Source organism: Cucumis melo, chromosome 5 (genome assembly GCF_025177605.1).
Source record: "Cucumis melo cultivar AY chromosome 5, USDA_Cmelo_AY_1.0, whole genome shotgun sequence".
NCBI lineage: Eukaryota > Viridiplantae > Streptophyta > Magnoliopsida > Cucurbitales > Cucurbitaceae > Cucumis > Cucumis melo.
Genome location: NC_066861.1, coordinates 23,884,448 through 23,907,951, shown reverse-complemented (window position 1 = coordinate 23,907,951; position 23,504 = coordinate 23,884,448). Strand labels below are relative to the sequence as shown.

The 23,504-nt window shown below is 36.8% G+C and overlaps 2 protein-coding genes across 2 annotated transcripts; one reads left to right on the top strand and one right to left on the bottom strand.

Annotated features, from left to right (window-relative positions):
- The first annotated feature begins 1,722 nt into the window (after window positions 1–1,722).
- On the top strand, window positions 1,723–6,145 carry LOC103492873 (VIN3-like protein 2). Its single transcript, XM_008453421.3, has 5 exons — window positions 1,723–2,000; window positions 2,165–2,242; window positions 2,956–3,625; window positions 4,094–4,413; window positions 4,600–6,145. The coding sequence occupies exons 2-5, from the start codon at window positions 2,218–2,220 to the stop codon at window positions 5,781–5,783; spliced, it is 2,199 nt and encodes a 732-aa protein (XP_008451643.1). The 5' UTR covers window positions 1,723–2,000; window positions 2,165–2,217; the 3' UTR covers window positions 5,784–6,145.
- A 1,258-nt stretch (window positions 6,146–7,403) lies between these two features.
- LOC103492868 (adagio protein 1) lies at window positions 7,404–23,216 on the bottom strand. The gene is made up of 2 exons (XM_008453416.3): window positions 22,289–23,216; window positions 7,404–9,692 (listed from the first exon to the last, which is right to left on the bottom strand). The coding sequence occupies exons 1-2, from the start codon at window positions 22,513–22,515 to the stop codon at window positions 8,084–8,086; spliced, it is 1,836 nt and encodes a 611-aa protein (XP_008451638.2). The 5' UTR covers window positions 22,516–23,216; the 3' UTR covers window positions 7,404–8,083.
- Between the last annotated feature and the right edge of the window lie 288 nt (window positions 23,217–23,504).

Here is a 23,504-nt window from a genome sequence, read left to right as displayed (position 1 = left end):
TGTTAAGTGTATTTCTCAAAAAAAAAAAATATATATATATATAACAAATTTAGATTGTATAGAACAATTTCGAAAACGAAAAAAGTTCACAAACCCACTTTGAAAAATACTAAAAATGCCTCGTCAACCACGTCGTCAACAATGCGTGTAATATATTTGGTACACGATCGTTTATATTTAACTTTTATTTGGTACATGATCAGTTAGATTTGGATAGTCAAATCTAAATGATTTATTTTTTAAATTGTTTGTTTAATTTGGTTATACGTTCATTTACATTTAGTTACACAATTGTTTAGGTTTAGTTACAAGATCGTTTTAGATTTGATTGTTTAGATTTGAATAGTCAAATCTAAACAATTTATTTTTTTAAATTCTCTATACACAATCCTTTAATTTGGTTAGACAATCGTTCAGATTTAGTTACATGATTATTCAGCTTTAGTTACATGATCGTTTAGATTTAGTTACATAATCGTTTAGCTAAATCTAAATAATTTATTTTTAAATTCTCTGTAAACAATTGTTTAATTTGGTTAAAGGATCGTTTAGATTTGATCGTTTAGATTGACTAAACGATTTGGTTAAAGGATCGTTTAGATTTGATCGTTTAGATTGACTAAACGATTTTTTAAAGATTTTTTTGGTATATAATCATTTATATTTTTGTACAGTTTAGATTTGACTACTCAATCTAAACGATTTTTTTAAGATTCTTTGTACAAGATCGTTTAGATTTGACTGTTTTTTTTAATACAGGATCGTTTAGATTTGGCTACCCAAATCATTATTTTTTTATTTTATATTTTAAACAGCCAAATAAAAAAGTTTGAAAAAGAATAAATTTTTTATATTTGATACACGATGAACTAAATAAAAGTTCGGAAAAAAAAAAGAAGAAAAAAGAAAGACGATATAACAGAGGAAAATGTAAAAAAGCAAGAAAAAAAATCAAAATAGACGGAGAGAGAAAAAATATGGAAGACTAAACCTAGAATATTTAAAAAATCATACACTTTATGTAATTACCCGTTTATTATATTTATGAAAATTTTCTTAAATCTTATGATTTTTAAATTTTCTTAGCAAAATATAATAGTTTGCAAATAAGAAAATATGGTAGTTTTACTTGTGTATGTGACAATGAACAAAGAATTCTAGCCTTCGAGTGTGAACTCTTTTGTTTTGTTTTTTTGTTTTTACTTATAAAGTCCATAAAAATTGTCAACTTTTTCTGTTCTAGTGTAGATCAATGAAAATGGATTATTTCATCTTGTCATCCTTCTAATTTACAATTTTTGCAAATTAATATTATTCTATATTCATTGATAACAATTTTTTTTATCAAATCAATAAAAAGAAAAAATATTTGATACATTTTAGGTTTCATTCATCTATACGTTGTTAACCCAACTATCATATCTATCTTTTCCACAGTAAATCTTTGTTTTCCTTAAATAAAAATTAACTCATTTTTACTATGTATTTAAAGAAAATGCATTAAATTAAAGTTTTACCTAAATATTATCGGATAAAAGTTTTTCATTTAAAATGAAAATATCTCATTTTTATTAAAGAAAGTCTATCTATGTCTTAATATTCTCGATCTCATCTTGCCTCATTTTGATCCATTTTCTTAGTTCTTACATTGGCCAATTGATAACAAATGCAAAAAATTTGTGGAAGAAAAGAAATTGTATGATGGGTGCTTGGGTTTTACATTACAAATTTCCCCAACTCCTCAATTTTGCAACTTTTCAAACTGCCACCCAAAAAAAATTGCATCTTTAATAACAAATTGGACCCTTTTTCACTTTGGGTCCTTCCTTTTTGCTCTCTTTTTCCTTTCCTCACTGTAAATCTCTCTCTCTCCTGGGTTTTGGTTTCTGAAAAGATAAAAAAGGACCCATAAAAGAATTAGAGAGAGAGAGAGCTTTCTCAGCCTTCAACCTTCATGATGGGATCTTTGATGGTGGCGGAATACAATGTGTCCTTTATTGGTACTTGTGATTCCGCTCTCTCTTTCTCTCTGAATATACCTAATTTTCCCCCTCCTACTTCTCTTAATTTTATGGTTTTCTTTTTTCTCTGTTCTCTTCTGTTTTCAGGAATTTTTTATGTGTTTGTGTTTTTTTTTTCCCTTATTACTTTTGCTTTTTTGCAGGTTTAAAGATGTTGGTCTTTTGGTGGTAATGTGGAGGCTTGAGTACTTTCACCATGGCTGCGGATTCTTCCCTTGATGGTACCCTTTTGATTCATTTTCTTCCAGATTTTGTTTTGTGTTTCTAATTCTTTCATTTAAATTCTTCTGGGGTTTTGTACTGTGCTGTTTTGGTTTTGGTTTCGGTATCTGTCTGATTTTGGGTTTTTGTTTTTAGTGGTATCTACTGATGGCTTTCTTTTTTAGGCTTCTCCGGGATGAGAAGGTTATGTTTTTGCATTAGAGTTTTATTACAAGGAGAATTTTCTGTGTCCTTGAGGTTGGATTTGACCCAAAATTTGGTTTTTGTGGCTATATAGTTCATTGTTTTTATTTCTTATACCTAGAACTTCCAAGTTATCTATCTTTGAGTTGGTCAAGTTAGAGAAGAAGTGTATGTTATCCCATGGTAGGGAGGGGCATGAGCTTGTATGCCAAGTTTAAGGAAAATTTGTCATATAGTGTAGGGGTTTTGGGAGATCTAACCCAACCATAGAGACATAATTGAGCTATTTATAATCATATAGGGATCAAATTAAAATCAAACAGAAATGTAATGACTAGTATGGTAATTTGGCAAATTTTTTACATGCAGCTGTTGAATTTCTTTACATTTTTTGATCCTATGCATAAAAGTTCGTGTGTGTTTTTTTACCTCTAAACCTGGCTGTTTTTCTGTTTTTGCCATTTAGCTATGTTGTAGTCAAGTGTCAATAAATTGGAATTCATTGGATATTGATTATACTACATTCTAGGTGCTATCGACTTGCCAAGAAGTAGTAAGTTGACTATGCAAGAGAAGAGAGAACTTGTACATGAAATTTCAAAGTCAAACGGTGCAAGTGAGACACTGCAGTCATGGAGCCGTCAAGATATTCTACAGGTCCTTTGTGCAGAGATGGGGAAAGAAAGAAAATATACAGGCTTGACGAAGCAGAAAATAATTGAGCATCTTTTGAGACTCGTATCCGAAAAGAAGTCATCCGTGTCTGAGGTTTTGAAAAATCTTGAGCCACAGTCTCCTTCAGGTGGTCATAAAACTACCAAAAGGCAGAGGAAATCTGAGCATGTAGCTCAACTTTCTGTTCCTGCAACTGACTTTCCAACCAGCAGTTCTCATAATGATTTGGTTCGTACGGCTTGCTGCAAAAACTTGGCTTGTCGAGCGACTCTAAATCCAGGAGATGCATTTTGTAGAAGGTGTTCATGCTGCATCTGTCGTCAGTATGATGACAACAAGGATCCTAGCTTGTGGATAAGTTGCAGTGCAGAGCCTCCTTTTCAAGGCGACTCATGCAACATGTCATGTCATCTTGAATGTGCTTTGAAAGATGCAAGATCAGGAATTTCGAAAGCTGGACGAAGCAAGGGAATTGATGGGAGCTTCTACTGTGTGTCTTGTGGGAAAGTAAATGATTTGCTTGGGTAATAATCTCTTCTATAGATTTTTTTTTTCTTGTAGTCACAGAATCATTAGTTGAATTGAAATATTTTCCGTATTTCTAGTTTTCAGACAAATAAGAAAGGAGCTTTTTTTGGTTCCACAGATCCTTCAACTGTGAGACCTTATAATATAACTTCTTCGTTACATTCATGTTATCGGACCTAATCCAATTCTTCTAAAATATTATCAAATTTCTTCTTGCTGAATTGATGTAGTTGTATATTCTTGTTGAGTAAATGGGACTTCACTTCATAAATAAGTGGCGGTTTCTACATTCTTCTTTCTCTTGATGAGTACGGCTGTCTTGTAAGCCTTCTGTTCGTGTTGATCAGCATCTTCTCGAATTGCAATTTTGTTATTGAATGATGAAAAACCAAAGTTAATTGGCTAGGATTGCCTTCTGTTCACAGAAAGAAGCAAGGGGATTTGATTTGTTTTCCTTTCTTCAGGTGCTGTAGAAAACAACTTGTTCATGCAAAAGATACAAGAAAGGTCGACATACTGTGCTATCGTGTCTCTCTGAGCCAAAAGCTTCTCCATGGAACTGAAAAGTATAAAGTGGTTTATCAGATTGTTGGTGAGTCTGTGAGGAAGCTTGAAGAGGAAGTGGGACCAATAGCCGGTGTACCAGTAAAGATGGGTAGAGGTATTGTAAACAGGCTTTCGTCTGGCCCTGAAGTTCAAGAACTCTGTGCTTCTGCTATTGAGTTATTGGACTCGATGGTCTCCAGCCAATCCTTGCATCTTTCACCTAATCCTGACGTTCAAGGTAAAATTATGTTAGGTTGATCCTTTCTTTAAATCTGAAACATATTCTTAATAGGTTTTCAATTCTTCTGCTGCAAATTTATTGTTCTTTTTAAAATTTGTAAAGTTTTTAATCTTTTTTTATTCCCATGCAATTCTGTTTTAAGTGTTTTCTGTCAGCATCTGATTTAGTTAGCTAGCTTTGCAGATGCAAATTTTGTTCCTGCAAACATGATTAGATTTGAAGATGTTCAGTCAACATCCCTCACTCTAGTTTTGAGTTATGAAAATGGATCCTCTGAGAACCAGATCGGGTTCACCTTATGGCATCGTAGGGCAGATGATGCAGATTACCCGGCAGAACCAACATGTATTCTACGACAACCAAAGGCGAGGTGTGTTGTGATGGGACTATCACCTGCTACTAAATATTATTTCAAAATTGTTCAGTTTGAGGGGACAAGGGAGTTGAGAGAATTTGAAGTTCAGTTCTCAACGATTGGGGAGGTAGAAGAGAACCCAGGCTGTTTAGAAATTGAGAGAAGCCAAAGTCATGCAACTAACTGTAGCGACCTTTCTAATCCTTCTTCAGTTGAAGACGAAACTACTGACATTCTTCCCTATGGTGATCAGACCAATAACCTAGGAAAAAACTCCCCTGCCTATTTAAAGGGCATCGAAATACTTTCCTCAGCTATATTATCCACTGATGCTTTTAACCTCAGTGACAATGGTGAAGAAGGAACGCCTGCAGGAACAGTTTCTGTTCTGAATGAAGCAACTGCTGCAGGATTGGTTGGTTTGATTCCCAACTCTGCTGGATCTAAGCTCGAGAACAGGCATGGACCAGCTGCCCCAAAACTCAACATCGATAATCAGTTAAGCACCCTTGTTCGGTCTGGAATGGAGGGCCAACAGTTTGTTGGCTGTTCTGAAGATGGTTTGCCTATTACTCCCTGCAAGCTTGAAGTGCTAAAGGATAGTCTTGGTAGGGGTGAAAGACCGAAATCCAGCTGCAAGGACCAGGAAAACAGAACTCGAAAAGTAGGGGAGCCCCATGATGGTGGTACGTCAAAGATGAGAACCGGGGAAAGACAGGATGACAAATGTGCTGAAAACGGTGTTTCAGATCGGGAATTCGAGCATTATGTGAAGGTAATTAGATGGTTGGAGTGCAAGGGTTATATCGAAAAGAATTTCAGACAGAAATTTCTCACTTGGTACAGCTTGAGAGCATCTCAACAAGAAGTTAAGATTGTGAAGGTGTTTGTTGATACCTTTATTGAAGATCCAGCATCTCTTGCAGAACAACTTGTAGATACATTTTCAGAATGCATTTCAAGCAAAAAACCGACTACACCGCCCGGGTTCTGCATGAAGCTGTGGCACTGATTTACCCACTCTTGCAATCTGCTATGAAGTTGTAATCCAAAAGTGTTGAAAGATATAATGGTAGCAATTCTTTGGACATCAGAAAGGTATTCTTATTCTTAGTTCAGACTCAACATTTCTGTTCATCATACTTGTGACCATGTAAATATTGGTATTTTTCATTTCACTATATGGTCTGGTGGATTTGGTTATGATGTGAGGATCAATTTCTTGAAATTATTGTTTGACCCTTAAGTTTAGCATTTCTTTTTGGTACACAAAAGTGACTTTTTTTTCATATTGGTCGGCTTGGCCAAATATTTCAATGGCCATATGTTGTACACACAAATCATGAATTTAGTAGATATTATTGATTTTTCCAATCATGGATATACAGATTATACTCTCCATACCATTTTTTCCTCTATTGGGAACAAAATGACTTAGAACCAAAAAATTATTTTGTTTATTTCGTGATATTAACCTAGACCGGCTTTGATCTAAAAAGTGACTATAATAATCGATTGTCCTATTATTTATGGACGAAAAGAGTGGTTTGGGTTCAAATAGGTACCCACTTGCTATTATTGAACTAAAATGAATAAATAATAGCAATAGAACGAGACCACAACATTCTAATCCTTGATCTAAAATTGCTTCATATTCTCTTAAAGTCCTTTGTTAGACAGATGTCCATCTTGTTCTAAATTGTTTTGAGTTCAAATTTCAGCTATTTCTTTTCATTCATAAGTTTTTCTCTCCAAGATTTTGATATAAACATAATAACCATTACATATTCTCAACAAAATGCAAAAGTATAAGATGCTAAGCCTCCCCAATTTTTGAAGTGTATTTTCTCTATCCTTTTTTTTCTAAAATATATATTGTTATTACTTTAGATTGTCCAACATTCAAATCTTGGTTGATGGAATAACATACACACAAATTAATCTAAATATTATATATTATTTATCAATACATATAAATTATATTTATATGAATGTTATATTACAAATTTAATCTCTCAAATTTAAGTGTCTAATAATTTGGGTAAGTATTGACAAATTATAATCATAAAATAACTTACCTACTATCATGGAATATCAAAATTCAAAGTTGATTTATGATTATCCTTGAATTTTAAAAATAGTTTAGATTTAACTACTAATAGTAGTCGATATTGGTTCCAACTTTCAATTACATCTACTAAGATCCAAGAGGAAGGTCGAAATGTTTAAAATATCTATATTCATGTCAACAAATTAATATACCTGTCATGTGAGTTCACAAATAAATTTCTAAAGAAAATAGTCAACTAGGCACAGTAAGAGTAGCATAACCAAATATTTTTCTTTTCACGAGATTTTACTTTATTTCAAATGCACCTTCAAACTCCAAAGTTTCATTATTACACTTGAGCTCTAAAAAAATTGAAAAATATCTTAGCTTTAATTTCTTTTTTCAAAAACTGTTTGTATTTTGTAGCAAAAATGCTTTAAACTCTCAAAAGTTTTATCATTACCCTTAAAATAACACGAAGACAATTTTTTGAACTTTTTCCTAACATACACATAAAAAACTCTCATTGTGAAGGTTGAAAAGAAAGATAAAAGCAAGAAAAGAAATGGAGAAAAGTGAAACTACACAGCCAACCAAAGACAGCAAAATATATAAATAAGATAAGCAGTGTTTACTTTTACAGAAAAAGAGAAGGGGGGATTTTGGATGATGCCTTTTTTCCTTCTTCCTTCAGTGTGGCAATGTGTTTTTGCTTCTATTTCACATCTTCTTGAGGCCAACCTGAGCAGAAAGTTATTACAGACAGACATGGACTCAAACTCCCCTCTTTTGCCTTGTTCCAAATCCTATAGAATCTGAATTAGAGACCAAACTATTCTTATAATATAAATAAGAATATGCCCTACTTATATTATATAAGATCATTTAACCTATCTCTCTAACCTACTATGGAAGAAGAATATACTCCATTCTGCATACAGAAGAAGAAAAAGATTCTTGCTAAACCTCACAGAGAACACACACAAGAAACGGGTATCGGCGTCACTCGTTGAAACTGAATTTAAAGTTTTATTCTGAGTCAGAACAATTCCTTACAAGAATATGCACTTTTGGAACAAACATCTAATATAGAGTCCTGACCAGAGCAACAGCATTTCTGCCAACACATCAATCTCTCATAAAGATCCCACAATCTTGCAATTTCATGGCTCTCTCAAGTGTTTGTTTCTTTTTTTTGTTCTCTTTTTTGTTTTCTTTTTCCCACCATAATAACTTCCTTCATGATTCTACACTCTCTTCAATCAGATGACAGAACTGGCCAATGATAGTTCATGAAGTTCACTTAGCATCCACTCCTCTCCAGTTTGACCACCAAGGACTATTGCCCTGGTTCCCCCAACGACACATGTGCTGTGTCCCCATGCGAACCTTGGAGGCTGCCCAGGCACTTTCAATATTCTCCAAGTTGGTTTCTCTTCTGTTGGATCAAGGAGATAAAGCTGTGATGCAGAGTGAAGTCCGGCAACTGAGCCACCAAAAATTAGTATTCTGCCACCTGGGAGACTCACAGCAACATGATCCAGTCTAGGCGGAGGTGCTACCCCTCCTGGGTTTCCAGCACCCGGGACTCCGCTTCCAGCTACACATCTCCAACATGGCTCCTCCTCACTTAAATCCATTGTGAAGACATCACTTGATCGAAACCGTAGAGGCCCACTTTTCGCTAAACCCCCAAACATCAAAATCTTCCGGCCACCATATACAGATAATGTGTGCCCCAACCGAGAGGGAGGAGTCCAAGATACAGGTATCTCCCTCCATATGGGTTTCTCCATCGAGAGATCGAGCAGAAATGTATCACTAAGAAGTACTCCAGAATCTGCACAACCACCAGAGACTATCAACTTGGTGCCATCAAGTGTGCAGGAGCTATGCCACGATCTTGGGAGCGGAGGAGCCAATCCAGATATTTCACGCCAGGCAGGAGGACTGGCATCCAAATCCAACAAAAAAACATCATTAAGCAATCCCTGTCTACCACAACCTCCAAAGACCACTAAATGAGAACCATTTACACAAGAAAGAGTATGACCCCATCTACCAGGAGGTGGCGAACTAACTTGAACATGCTGCCACTCTGGTTTACTAGAATTTAAGTCTAGTACAAAGGTATCGTTCATTGGTTGCATATTAACACCTTCCCCACCGAATAGCACAACTCTATTACCAACTGCACAAGCACTAAAGTTGCAACGTGAGGGTTCGACAGATCCCCCAACCGTCAGCTTCCTCCAGGCAGAAGCTTCAAGAGTTGTCAATTCTCTAGCTAACCGGCCCCAACCGAGTGTTCTTGCACCAGGCACAGTCTCTAGAACACGTGTTGTTTCACTACCCCAAGCATTTTGGCAGACCATTCTCCAGAGATCCTCATTCTTTGTTAGCTCATAAAACCGCCTACAGACAGATCCCACTGATGCTATATCCCTGGGGGTCAATCGTGAAAGTATTTTCAAAGATATCACCTCATCACTTAATTGGAGAACACCACATACACCACGACAAATATTTCGGTCCCCAACAGATGTAAAGCGAAAAGATGAAAGTCCGGAACAAAACTTATCAGATGATTTAGCCAACTCCTTTGTTGTAGAACTGGTCACTGGTCCCAGATCAATATCGGCTTCTGTGAAGAATTGGATACCAATAACATGAGTAACCGTTTCATCATCTCCAAAGATAGGCGTTAACCTCAATTTATTCATTAGTGGGGTTCCATCTTTTCTAAAGTTCAATAATTCGCCTTGAAATTCAGTGCCATCCTCTAGACATCTTCTTATCTCGGAAACCACTGATGAGTCCACCAGTGGGTGCCTTCTTTTTGCAAATGGACCTCTACATTGCAAGAATCGACTGCAAGAACATCACAAGAGCGTTAATAATCAACTATCAAGTATATATGAATACAAAATATCAACATGGAGAGAAACAATAGACTAGAAACAAAATAAAGAAAAGAAAGGAAAAATGAATGAAATAAACAACAAATGCGGTCTTAGCAAAATAATGACCAAGAAGAACACTAAGGCTGTCAAAACAGAAATAAGAGAAGTTGGGTTACCTAAAAACCTCTTAGGGGTAGTTGCCCTCACCAAGGAGGAAGTTGCAGCTGGTGAGAGTAAAAGGTCCTCAGGTGTGGGATAAATTGGGAGTGGTCACAAGATTGAGGCATCGCTGAAGTGGGTATGTCTGACTCACTAATCAAATAACTAAGCTAAAACTTTAGATTCCTTTGGCCTCGAGAAAATGATGAATTCAAGGTAAATACGAGAAATTTATCAACTCCAATTATTGCAAGGTCAGTCTCTTGAAAATTGATTATTGGTTTATATTGGTGGCTATTTGGACTCTTGAGTTCGAAAAAATGGGAAATGTAAGGGTTGGTCTGTGAGCTGGATTTTCCTATTCAACAATAAACGACTTTGCATTGTAGATGAAAAAGATAATAGTCAAGGGCAACTACCTCCTACAAAGAGAAAAACAAACAGCAAAAAACCAACCAAATAAAATGGCCTAAAACAGCAATCCCCAGAAGAAAGAATCCAAAAGCAGACCAATGAAAGATCCATGAGCTAACCAAAACAACCAAAAGAGGAACACAGAAACTACTCACACACACAAACAAACTGAGCTCAAAATTTAAAATCAGCAAACAAAAGAATGAGAGGAAAGACTAGAAACTTCGAGGCCTTTGGAAATTTTAAATGCCATACCTGCCCTTGCATTTGATAAGAACAAGTGTAATGCCAGCTTGATTTAAGTAATCAGGAAAATTGGGTTCTTCAAGATTGTAGGGATAAAAACGATTGGAGTGACCTTTTTGCTTAGATCAAGGACTTATCTAACCAGGAATGCTAAAAATAATGAAAAGTTCCTTGCTCTTCCTATTCCCTATAATTATTCTTTTAACCAGGATTGTTCCAATCAAGTAACCCCGCTCACACACCAATCTCATTGAACAGGAAACAAATATTTTGCTGAAAAAAAATACAAAAAGGCTATATAGAGGCTCTCCTTGCAAAAATAGATAGAGAGAACAAGTTTGAGATAGAATGGACCATATCAATCTGAAAATGTTTCAGCTAGATTTAGAAGAATAAGAGTTCTCCTCACATTATGAGAATTCAGTCTTCATAAGAGTATTGACATAGGTCTCACCAACTAGGTAATGTATGTAAGTTGTAACCAATTACCAACCTAATTGATCAAATCAATTGTCTCGTTGTTAGAAACTTAGACTTAAACTAAAGCAAATGCAAAGAGTTAGAGAAAGAAAGAGTAATTGTAAACTGAAATTGAAATAGGATGACGAGAGAAGAACCTAGTAAGAGTGAAATGGAAAGAGAGAAGAAAAAATTGGGGGGAGAGAGAGAGAAAGGAAGAGAGCGCTAACCAAGGATCTAAGATGTGGCAGGGCAAGCAAGTGGCTAATTAGGAAAGAAGCAAAGAAATCGAAGAAGAGGCGGGTGTTTGCAGCAAAATGGTGATAGAAATTGACTTAAGGTTTAAAATATTTGTTTTATTATGTGCTTAAAAGTTTAACAAATAACGAACTTGGAAAAAAAATCCAAAAGAAGTTCTGAAGACAGGAGAGTGCGATTCAAAGCTTCAACTCCATGAAAGGCACCTGCTTCAAACGTCCCTTCCTAACAGCACCTCACTTCTTCGGAGCAAGGTGCCACTGTTGCACCTACTTTATAAAACACTAGCCAACCTAGATATTATTGGTGGTCTTCGGTTGGACTTTTGCCTTTTCCTATCAATCAAATGAACCAGCTTCCTCCGATTAACAAAATGAAGTAAGGAGGCTACAATCCTGTAAAATCTACCAAAGTTGAGGGATTAACTTGAAGATTGAATTCGACACACAGGATTCACATTTCCATTGGCAACCTACACGATAACCTGGCCGTTCAAGAACAACAAAAAAGTATCTACGAATGGAAGGGCCAAACTTGATTCCAAGTATGAGGTCTTCTTAGCTTCAGGTTATTTTAAAATGTTATAAACCAAGTTCACAATGCTCATTTAACTTTGGGAAAAAGAGAAAATAGGAAAGCAGATTCGGTAATACCAGTTGACCCAATGTAAGCCTAACAATCCCAGATGTTCCTTCAATGCAAGCCTAATAATCCCTTGGATACTAGCAACTTCCATTACTGAGAACTCAAAGCATTTACTCTCATATACATCTACAAGAGTGCTCCATTACTCAAAAAGTCCTTTGTTTCCTTTATGCCCATATTGTTCATCCTATGGAAAGCTCTAACAAAATACATCCACATAGTCTTCTTTTCCTTCTTGAAAGGGTGTCCAACCAGAGTTTAAAAAAGGTGCGATGAGTAACTTGTCAATGCTGTAAAACAACCGAAAGAGAGGACCCTTCCTCAAAACTGTTGGGCAAACTCACACAGCAGGAAAAGGTGATTCTATGTTTTCGTACGAAGCACCCGTGGGGGGAGGCACTCATGAAAGGCATCCTTCTCTTACCTTATCATAATATCAAACAAGTTATAGCAAACTTGTTGATAGAACAAAACAGACTAACGACTTGGAAAATTTTCCATTCCAGGGTTAAAACTATAAACATAGTTTGTCCGTTGTGCTGTTAGTCAACAATCGACTATAGTTTGTCCATTGTGCTGTTAGTCAACAATAGACTATAGTTTGTCCATTGTGCTGTTAGTCAACAATCGACTACATTAGTTAAAGAGAATGAAATACTGGATTGTCTTCTAGTAAGCATACATCTTTCCTTAGGCTTCCCACCAACAAAAATAGAAAACCTTGTAAACATAACAACACATCCTTGAATCCAGTTTCACTGCCTTCCATCAAACCCTTACGAGGATGGCAACAAATAAATCATTATCCCCATCCACAAAGCATACTTGAGGTTCTAGTTGAAGACAAACCCCGTCCATTTTCTCTTCCACTCCTCAACCGACTCATTAGCAAATTTCCTTCTTCTTCTTCTTTTGAAACAAGCTTTTCATTGAATTGGCAATTAACAAAAGCATTATGGAAGAAGTCTTGAAACGATACCAATTAGTGAGAGTTGGAGAAGTGATCATTTTTTTTTTCCTTTTGATAGGTAACAAAAACAATTCATGGGTGTGGTGAAATAAATACACAAGGTCCTGTCAAGAGGTATTTATAAGAAGCTAGTCCATTGCATAGTGAGAATAGTTAAGTTATTCTTTTTTATAGAAACAATTGAGGAAAAAAAGAACGAAAGAATACAAGGACATACAAAAAGACAAGTCTAAAAACAAAAAGAAATCCAACTAAAGGAACCAATTAACCATCTTGAGTTGGCCTAGTAACAAAAAATGTGACATAGCCTCAATAACTAACTAAGAGGTCATGGATTCAATCCACGGTAGCCACCTACCTGAGAATTAATTTCCTACGTGTTTCCTTGATATCCAAATATTGTGGTGTCAAATAGGTTATCCTATGAGATTATGTGCCCAAATTGACTCGGACACTTACAGATAAAAGGAGGAAATCAATTGTGAGCAGTGTTAGAAGTAGTACGCTTGGCCCAAGGAAGGTTTTACCCAATATTCTTTCCTTTTTTATCATAAGCTGTAACCCATTCATCTTCCCACTTGTATCTTTTGTTAATATGAGAAATCAACAAAAAAAAGTCAATCGTTGTTTTTTTCCTGGTACTCGGGTTTCCACATAACTTGGTGTCTACTTTATTTTACTGCTTTTAACATGATATCAAAGCGAGGTAAAGACGGAACCTTAGACACAGGTGTAGATGAAACCCAAACAGAGATGGTCGCCGCTAGCGCCACCACTGTGGATGCTGCAGCTGTCGCCACCATGGAAAAGCTGCTCCACCGGCTTCAAAAGATGCTAGCAGTCATAGTAAGGCTACCATTGGAGTCAACCTGTAGCCTAGTGGCGGAAACCAGCGGCACACGCTTCAATTAACTATCCACCCGCCGAAGCTGCCAGGCACGTACGCTCACACGTCGCCACCCGACACCTCTACTGCTTAGCCGATGTACTCCCACCTGTCTTCCCAAGTCCAGCTGCAATACCCTTCTGATTAGCCGCACCTCCACGCGCCGCCGCCGCCTTTGGTTTATGGACTGCCATTGTTTTATGCACCGATATTCTTTGATTGTTTATAGCAGTTGCACGTCCATGGTACCGTGGATCAATCAAGTCCATGATAGATCTAGGTTTGAAGTTGGTGAATCTTATACAAACCAACCGACTTGCCAATGTATTTCAAGAATTTGGTACCTTTGCTCCCTAACTTACCCTCAAATTATATAACTAGTTATCTGGCACCATCTACAAATGCCTTTCCAAGAGAGAAGCTGAATGGCTAGAATTACTTTTCTCAGTCTTAATCAATCAAGATGTTTCTTGAGGGTCATCACCAATTCGATTTTCTGACAGGAGAGACTCTCCATCTCCACCCATGATGCCCTGGAACGGTTCTAGAGAGGAGCGGACTCCTTTATTCGATCACTGTTGATTAACAGTAAGAAATCACAAATAGGCAAGCCTTTACTTTATGCAGCACCTGCGAAGGATCTATGGGACACAACTCAGAAACTCTATTCAAAGCGTCAAAATACTTCTCTTTTGTATAAACTGAGGAAATAAGTCCATGTTTGCAAGCAAGGAACTCTGGATGTAACATTTTACTTCAATAAACTTTCTCTACTTTAGCAAGAGATGGAACTATGCAGAGAGACAATATGGGATACTCTGAATGATGGTATACAGTATGCTAGACTTGAAGAAGTTGATCAGATTTATGACTTCCTTGCCGATCTCAACCCCAAGTTTGACATTGTCTGTGGTCGTATACCTGGACATAGACCTCTTCCTTCCTTAATGTAAGTATCTTATGAAGTCTGTCTTGAAGAAGACCATACGAATGCCATGAGTGTTCTGACTACTTCTGCTAATAACTCCGCTGCCTTCAGTGCTAGATCCTCGACCATGACAGTGAGAAGAATAACGGAAAACCAATCCCTATCTGTGAGCATTGCAAGAAATAGTGATACACTAAGGATCAGGGTTGGAAACTTCATGGTCGTCCCCCCAAAGGTAAGAAACGTTCCTCCAATGATAAACATAATTCAGAGTATGCTTATATGAATGTGTTTGCTGGCACTTCTCAACCATTTGGCCCTAATGCAAACTAGAACGATCCTAATCCACCCTCCACTCTAAAAGCCATTGCTCAGTCAGGTATACCTCGGTCTCTTAGTCTTATCAGTGTTGATGGGAAGAATCCTTGGATCCTAGACTCGAGGGCTACAAATCACTTGACAGGTTCCTCTGAGAAATTTGTTTCTTATATTCCATGTGCTGGTAATGAAAAGATCAGAATAGCTGATGGTTCTTTAGCTCCCGTTGCTGGGGAGGGACAAATTTTTACTTTTGAAGGCTATCCCTCCAGAATGTTTTGCATGTGCCTAAGATTTCCTATAATTCGCTATTTATAAGCAAGATCACTTGTGAGTTGAACCACAAAGCTACTTTCTTACTGGATCTGTTTCTTTTCAAGACTTAAGCTCGGGGAGGATGATTGGCATTGCCCGACATAGCAAGGGACTCTAACTCCTTGATGATGATACCTCTGCTAGTAGTATCTCTAGGTCTAGCTTATCGTCTTCATATTTTACTATTTCCAAACAAGATTGTATGTTGTGGCATCTTCGGTTGGGCCACCCGAACTTTACATATATGAAGTATTTATTTCCTCATATCTTCTCTAAAGTTGATGTCCTCTTTATCTTGTGATGTGTGTAATCGGGCTAAACAACATCAGGCCTCTCAAAACCATATAGGCCAACCAGTCGTTCACCCTTATCCATAGTGATGTTTGAGGTCCATCCAAGGTCACCACCTCTTATGGGAAACGGTGGTTTGTGACTTTTAATGATGATCATACCCGTCATACCTGGGTCTTTCTTATCATCGATAAATCCAAGGTTTCCTCTGTTTTTCATAACTTCTATCATGCCATTGAAACACAGTTCAATGCAAAAGTTGTGATTCTTCGGAGTGATAATGGTCGGGAGTTTCAAAACCATACCCTTAGTCTGCTCTCCCTAAGGAACATAAAACTGTGGGATGTAAATGGGTGTTCACACTCAAATACAAGGCAGATGGAACCCTTGACAGACTCAAGGCGAGGTTAGTTGCAAAATGGTTTACTCAGACCTATAGTGTTTATTACTCGAAAACGTTTTTCCCAGTTGCTAAACTAAATACATTTGTTGTTATGAAAAAAGATTGACCTCTATATCAGCTAGATGTTAAGAATGCGTTCTTGAATGAAGATCTGAAACAGGAAGTCTATATGAACCCCCTCCCTCCCCCAGGGTTTGAAACCCAATTTGGTCTTTGGGTTTGTAAACTTCATAAATCTTTATATGAACTGAAACAGTCACCAAGAGCATGGTTTGATAAATTCACTACCTTTGTCGAGTCCCCAGGATAAAGTCAGGGGCACTCTCACAACACTTTGTTTACAAAAGTCTCCAGGGCTGGGGAGATTGCAGTATTAATTGTTTATGTTGATGACATCATTATATCTAGGGATGACACTACTAAAATCATCCAACTGAAAAAGAGGATGGGCGACGAATTTGAAATCAAGGACTTGAGAAATTTGAAATATTTCCTTGGGATGGAGGTAGCTAGATCTAAAGAAGGTATTTTCGTATCCCAGAGGAAGTATACCTTGATTTGTAGACCTAGACAAGTATGCTGAGATGTCGCCTTGCTAATACTCCCATTGCATTCAACTGTAAACTGAGAAATTTAGGTCGTTCCAATTGATAAAGAACAATATTAGCACCTTGTGGTTAAGTTGATTTACTTGTCTCATACTCGACCAAATATTTCCTATGTTATGAGTGTCGTTAGCTAGTTCATGTAAGCTCCCTATAAGGAACACATGGAGGTGATCAACAAGATCCTAATGTACTTAAAAACAATTCCTGATAAAGGATTGATGCTCAGAAAGACAAACAACAAAGCTATTGAGGCCTATACTGACTCTGACTGGGTAGGGTCTGTTGTTGACAGGAAATCCACCTCCGGTTACTGTACCTTTGTATGGGGCAATCTTGTAACTTGGAGAAGTAAGAAGCAAGGAGTTGTGGCTAGAAGTAGTGTTGAGGCAGAGTACAACGCTATGAGTTCGGAGATATGTGAGGAAATTTGGCTCCATAAAATTTTATCTGATCTTCATCAGGATTGTGAGGTATCGATGAAATAATTTTGTGATAACAAGGCAGCTATTAGCATCGCCAACAATCCTGTTCAACATGACAGAACTAAACATGTGAAGATTGATCAACACTTCATTAAAGAAAGATTGGACAATGGTAGCATACACATTCCATACATTCCCTTAAGCCAACAGGTTGTTGATGTTCTCAATAAGGGGCTTGAACTTTGACTTTTGTGTTAGCAAGCTAGGTCTTATTGATATCTACGTCTAACCTTGAGGGGGACTGTTAGAAATAATGGGTTGGCCTAAGGAAGGATTTACCATAATATTCTTTCCTTTTTTATCATAAGTTGTAACCTATTTATCTTCCCTCTTGTATCTTTTGTTAATATGAGAAATTAATAAGAAAGTCAATCATGATTTTTCTCCCAATACTTGGGTTTTCACGTAACTCGGTGTCTACTTTACTTTACCGCTTTTAACAAGTAATTAAGTTGTAATTACAAAAAGGAACTCACTTCAAAATCAAGTTAAGGTTATAGAATCTATAAAAATCTAAGTGTCGTGCTTTTGTCATTGAAGATACGACCATTTCACTCAAACTGAAAACTCCAAAAGAAAACCCTCGTGCAATTCAATTTCTAGGAGGATCCGTGGGATAGGATGGATCCCTCTGCATTACATGTCCTTGTTTATTCCATTATTTGCTATGAAAAACCATTGCAAACCAATTATAAACCAAGTATCGAGTTCGTGTTCAATTAATCCAAAATGTCGCCAACAATTCCAAAAAAAGAAAAAACAAGGTGAGAGTACATCTTTAAGGTGTAACCTTTGGTCCTTCGCCCATCCCTTGGACTAGAACTAAGAAAAACAGAAAATTTTGTGTTAAAAGTGCAACCCTTTAAGCTGTTGAATCCATTTCACCTGAAACTTGTTTTTCCTTGAAAATCATAAACAAAAAGTCACAATCTGCCATATTACTATGCTTTTTCTACTGCTTTTTAATGGTGTATAACAAAACACCCTTTCTTTCATTTTAGCTTATCCTTTTTAGTCGGTAATTGGCAATCTCTTCTGTAATCACCTTTACGTGTTTGGACTTTCCCCTAATTTCACTTATCAATAAGATATTTCTTCTACTAAAAATATCTCAACCAAATGTGATCCTCACCATGGAGTAGATGGTCAAAATCTTTGAAAAAAATATTTCCAATGAGCTCCCCTTCTTTTTCAATTTGTTTAATGTTCCACATGTGATGGGAGGGATACTTATTATTGATGGGATAAGTGGTTGGAAGATCTTTGTTCTATGTATGAGAAATTAGGTGGCAGATGTCCACTCTCATCTTGCGAGCTCTCTTTCTCTATAGTTGGAGTTTTGTCGCCTATTGTCCAATAGGAAACGAGACATTACAGTTGCTTTATTCTTGATCAAGGACTTGAGGATTAGTTGAGCAAGAAGAGACATCTGTCTTCAAAAGTCCAAATCCCTCATAGTAGATTCCTCTTTTGATGTCTAGGGAATCTGTCCCTCTAATGGTTTCAGAGGTGAAATTCTCCCCTCAAAAAAGTTCTAAAATTGTCATGTGATGGGCGTTCAAGAAAAAGTTACACCGTGGATGGGTTAATGACAAAGTTGCCCAGTTTAGCAAAAGTTGGTTTGATAAATTCTCTGTTGGAGGGTAGTAGAATAACTTGATCATAATTTTTGGAACTGTAGCGGTTTGGAGTTGTTTGTTTTAGGCATTTAGCTTCCAGTTTGCCAGACATAGTGGTTGCAAAAAGATGATCTAGGGTGCTCCTCTTCCATCCGCCTTTTCAGAAGAAAGGAAAGTTGCCTTGTCTTTGTTATATTCCTGTAATTTTCCCTATGTTACTTGATCAGAACGAATCTCCTTCAATTGCACTTTATTGTGCCTTCCATCCAGGTCTCATTCCGTTTCTCTATTTTCTACCTCTATGATTCAATATTCAACTAATTTCAAACATTCATCACAAATCTTACTTTCCCTTGTAATTGAACACGTAAGATGAATTAATAGGATATACACTTCTTGTGTTTGTGTGTTCTCGATTGCTTCATCCAACATACAAATGCTATTTCATGCTCTTCTTTGATTTGTTTGAATATCTCAACATTTTTTTCTCAAGCACAGATGGTACGCAATGGTCCATGCTGGTGGGTCCATTTTTCAGACTTGGAATTACTCATACCAGAATGGATTCAAGGCCTTTATAAACATGTGGGCACTGCCCTATTTACAAGGTAATCGGATATTACATTACCTTTAAGGCTGCCATTCAGCTTCTTTTACCTAGAAAGAGGGTTTTGGCCCTGACCTCTCCAACAAAAATGAACGGGAGGTTTGAACCCTTTGAGGAGAGAGGAATAATAAGGCCTTTCAAGGTGTCGATAGGGACTCAAGTAATCATCATTTTAAGTCTTATGTGCTTGACTGGAGCACATTTGTTAAGTTTCGCTCACTTTCTGTGAACTAAATTTCTAGTACGCCTTGTATTCTTTTATTTGTTCTGAATGAGTTTGATTCTTCACTAAAGAAAGATCTTCAATATACTAATATTGATTGAGTGAGAGACGGGTTCGAGTCTGATCTTCAATATACTAATAACCAAGTTGGTTGGCCAAAAATTCCCACCTTTTCTACTTCTTGTTACTCCTTAGCAATTGAAGTCCTCGTATGGGGGAACTTAAAATACAATTCACTGGAAAATCCTTTAACACCTCCATGACCTCATCCTTGAGGGGAAAAAACAAATTTTTGTGAAAAATGTCATCTTGAAAGTTGAACCCATCTTGATCAATGATTTTGTATAAACTCTTCAAAGCCAATAAAACATCACCTGCTTCAAAAGGTAAGAGCCAAATACTTCATTCTAGAAGCTTGGGTGCCAACACCATTTCCCAAATAAATTTGCACTATCTATTTGTAGTGTAGAGCTTGCTAAAGAAAGACACAACTTCATCATAAGCAATGGAAAGTTGCTAAATTGTCATCTCACTAAGTCAACCAACTTTTTTACCACTGTAGAAATCTAACTTCCCCTTTTTGACTTTTTGGAAAAGAGACTTCCTCTTTGTGACTTCTCCACAAATTTCTATTTGAGAATGATTCTCTTCTCCCTGTCCTCAACCAAAAACATACCAAGAAGTATTCATCAAGTTGGTCATCCCTAGACTTCTTGAAATTCAATAACCAATCATTGAAGACTCCAGTTCATGTATTTTATTTGAACCATTTTACAATCAAGTATTAAAGTTGCCTCTTTTTATATAATTCATTCTACCAACTTCAAGCACCGAAGATTCCAAACTAAGCATGAAGATTACAGTCCAGCCTTCAGAGTGCAATACACACTAGATCTCCAAAATATCTGAAAGCTTGCGCCTTGAAATCATAAGAATCTTAAGAATTGCATCTTTTACAGCACTGAAGATCACAGTCCAGCCTTCAGAGCGCAATACACACTAGATCTCCAAAATATCTAAAAGCTTGCACCTCGAAATCATAAGAATCCTAAAAGTTGCATCTTTTACCGCCTCACAAGCAGTCAAAATACCTCCCCCTCTTTGCAGCACAAGTACAATTACAACAATAAGCCTGATCCTTCATTCCAAGAATACTGTCACAGTACAAAATCCTGTGGTTGGTGCTTCCTAATACCTCAAATGCAATTCAAACTCAAACTTCTAAATTTTAGCGAATAGAAAAACTTTAGCCTCAAAAGATTTCTATGATATGCTTCTCACTATCCATGCAAACCATTTGACATTCTTACAAATTTAGCCATATAATTGGGGGTAGAAAGTAGTTATTGCAAGATAGGAAAAAGCATTAAAATAAGCGCCAATATTCAACACCTCCGTCAAGTCAACAGAGAAGGGAAACCTAAATGGGATTGCTTAGCTAAAATGAGAATAATAGAATACAAGAACAAAAAGGTCATTCTTTGATGCAACAACTTGATAGAAATTGCAATATGGATGTTAAGGCGCAGGATGATTTCTTAAGAAACTTGCACTAGCTTCATCAATTCCTTTCAGAGTCGATCACTTCATGGTAAGAGAACAAAATATCCATAATTGTCGGAAAGCCTTTTATTTATGATACTTCTGCTCTACTTGTAAAGGAGTGCTCATTTACATAGGCACAATATTACCCATGCACCCTATCGTAGTATCCGGTGGCGGATCCGGTGAAAAAAGGAAAATTTGGAATAAATTACATAGGTAAGATTCGAACCTAGGTTGGAAGGAGACAAACAAATAGGATAACCACTAAGCTACCTACAAGTAATAAAAATTTAATAGTTATCTTTATATATATTATATAAAGACGATAAAGTTGGGGGCTCGACCCCTGGGCCTATACTAAATCCGTCGGTGATAGTATCTCCATTCTTTGAAGATACATCTCATATTGAGCAAAGAGACACTTTATGGAAACATGTATGAGTAGAATTTTGCCAAACTGATTACAAAAACTCACAACGAGTCCAACTGGCAAGCTTTTACTGTTTGATCATTTTGAGTCCACCTAAGGAGATTTAAGCAAGGGCCTTGTTTCTGCCCGGTTTAGAGTTGTCTTTACTTTTGTTAATGAGAGGCTGCTGATGTAAAGGTCTTTAAGTTTGGACCATTTTTACTTTCTCAATGTCATTTCATATCTCTATTTTCCAGAATAAGGACACTAAGGGGGTGCCAACCTAGTTGAAATGTCTGGACTCGTCTACTAATCTCTAGTTCTACAATGCCTCATTTTTTATAATAAGTGAGACTTATTTACTTTTCAAAAAAAAAAAAACTCACAACGAATCTAAATTGTCACAAGAAATGAAATGCAAAGACGTAGAACGTTGCATAAATATCGATCATACCTTCCAGAGAACACACTATGGTTTCCAGAAACCTGCCCATCAGCTATAAACACAGACCAAAAACTTGCCAATTCATCCAATCCAATATTAAGCTAACTGACCAATTTAAACCAATTAAAGAAAAACTAGTTCCAAGACTTCCTATCCGCCCAAGAAACCACAAGACACAACTACAGGACACATAGAAAACAAATGCCATCCTATCTCAATTTTACCCAAGGAAGAAGGAAAAAAACGCATTCAACAGCTAAATAAGCTCTAGAATTAGAACAAAAAAAAAAGGCACTGAATCAATATAACACAACTAATTTTACAATAAACTAACCAATTGCGACCAAGCACTTCCTCCGCACGATATCCAGTAACCATTTCGAAGACGGTGTTGACATAAATGATGGGATGGTCAGGTTCTAGAGAATCGGTAACGACGAACCCACATGGCGCTGTTTGAAATAAGTTCTCAACAGGGAAAGGTAGAGGCCCACCATCGTTGAGTAAGAATCCCTCCTCTTCTTCGTCTCCGCTCAGATCCGAATTGCTATCCCACTCCATTTTCCTTTCTTCCAAAACCCAAATATTATCTTCAACCCATTTACAGATATCCAATTAGGAAGAAAACCCAGAAAAGATTCCGGCGATCGGAGCCCAAAAAACAGGGTTTTAGCTAAAAAAACGACCAATTAGAAGGTGGGAACACTCGACAACCGAAATTGAAGAAAGTTGAGACGGTTTCGCAGAGGGAAAAAAAGATAAACGAGTGGTTGAAAAGGGTTCGACAATTTTAGCTAAAAGTTCAGCTCTGGTATAGATAGATAGAAGAAGAAAGTTGATTTTGGGTTTTGATGGGGTTAATAAAAACTTGATTTTGTCTTTCGTGTTCGCTCTTCACCGCCCTCTGATGGAACAAAAATCAGAAGGATGACGAGAAACTGGGTGGTTAAGGCTTAAAGCAAAGGAACGGCCTTTATGAAATCTGGATTTTACTGTGGCTAAGGACCAAAGAATCGAGCTACACAACGCAAGCCTTGACTTGGCTTGGCTTGGCTTTCATTGAGCTTTAGGTCTACGCTAACTCTTGTTTGAGATTGAGAAGAAAAAAGGGCATCTCATTGTGTTCTTGTTTCTATCTTCATTCCACCATTTTTTTTCTTTCCTTTTTCTTGCTTTCATTTTCCCACGCTGGATGTTTGGGGTCCTCCTACTCAAACGCCACTTCTCACATGTGGGGTAATTGACCATAAATTAATGTCTTACCAAATTTTAGTTCGCTGTTTTGTGTGAATATATCATCACAAATACAATATGAATATAACTCAAGGATAAATTTATTAATATAAATTTTAAATATGATACCAAATATAAATTAGAATGTTTTTAGTTCTACGTGTTGTTATGAACAAAAAATAAATTATGTACTCGATAAATGCTTTTTTTTGAAACAATTGGAGGTAGGGGATTTGAATATGAGTAACTAAACATCCATATACCTTTTGAACCGTTAGTTAATTAAGATACCATCTGTCAATAAATTGTGTTTTTTA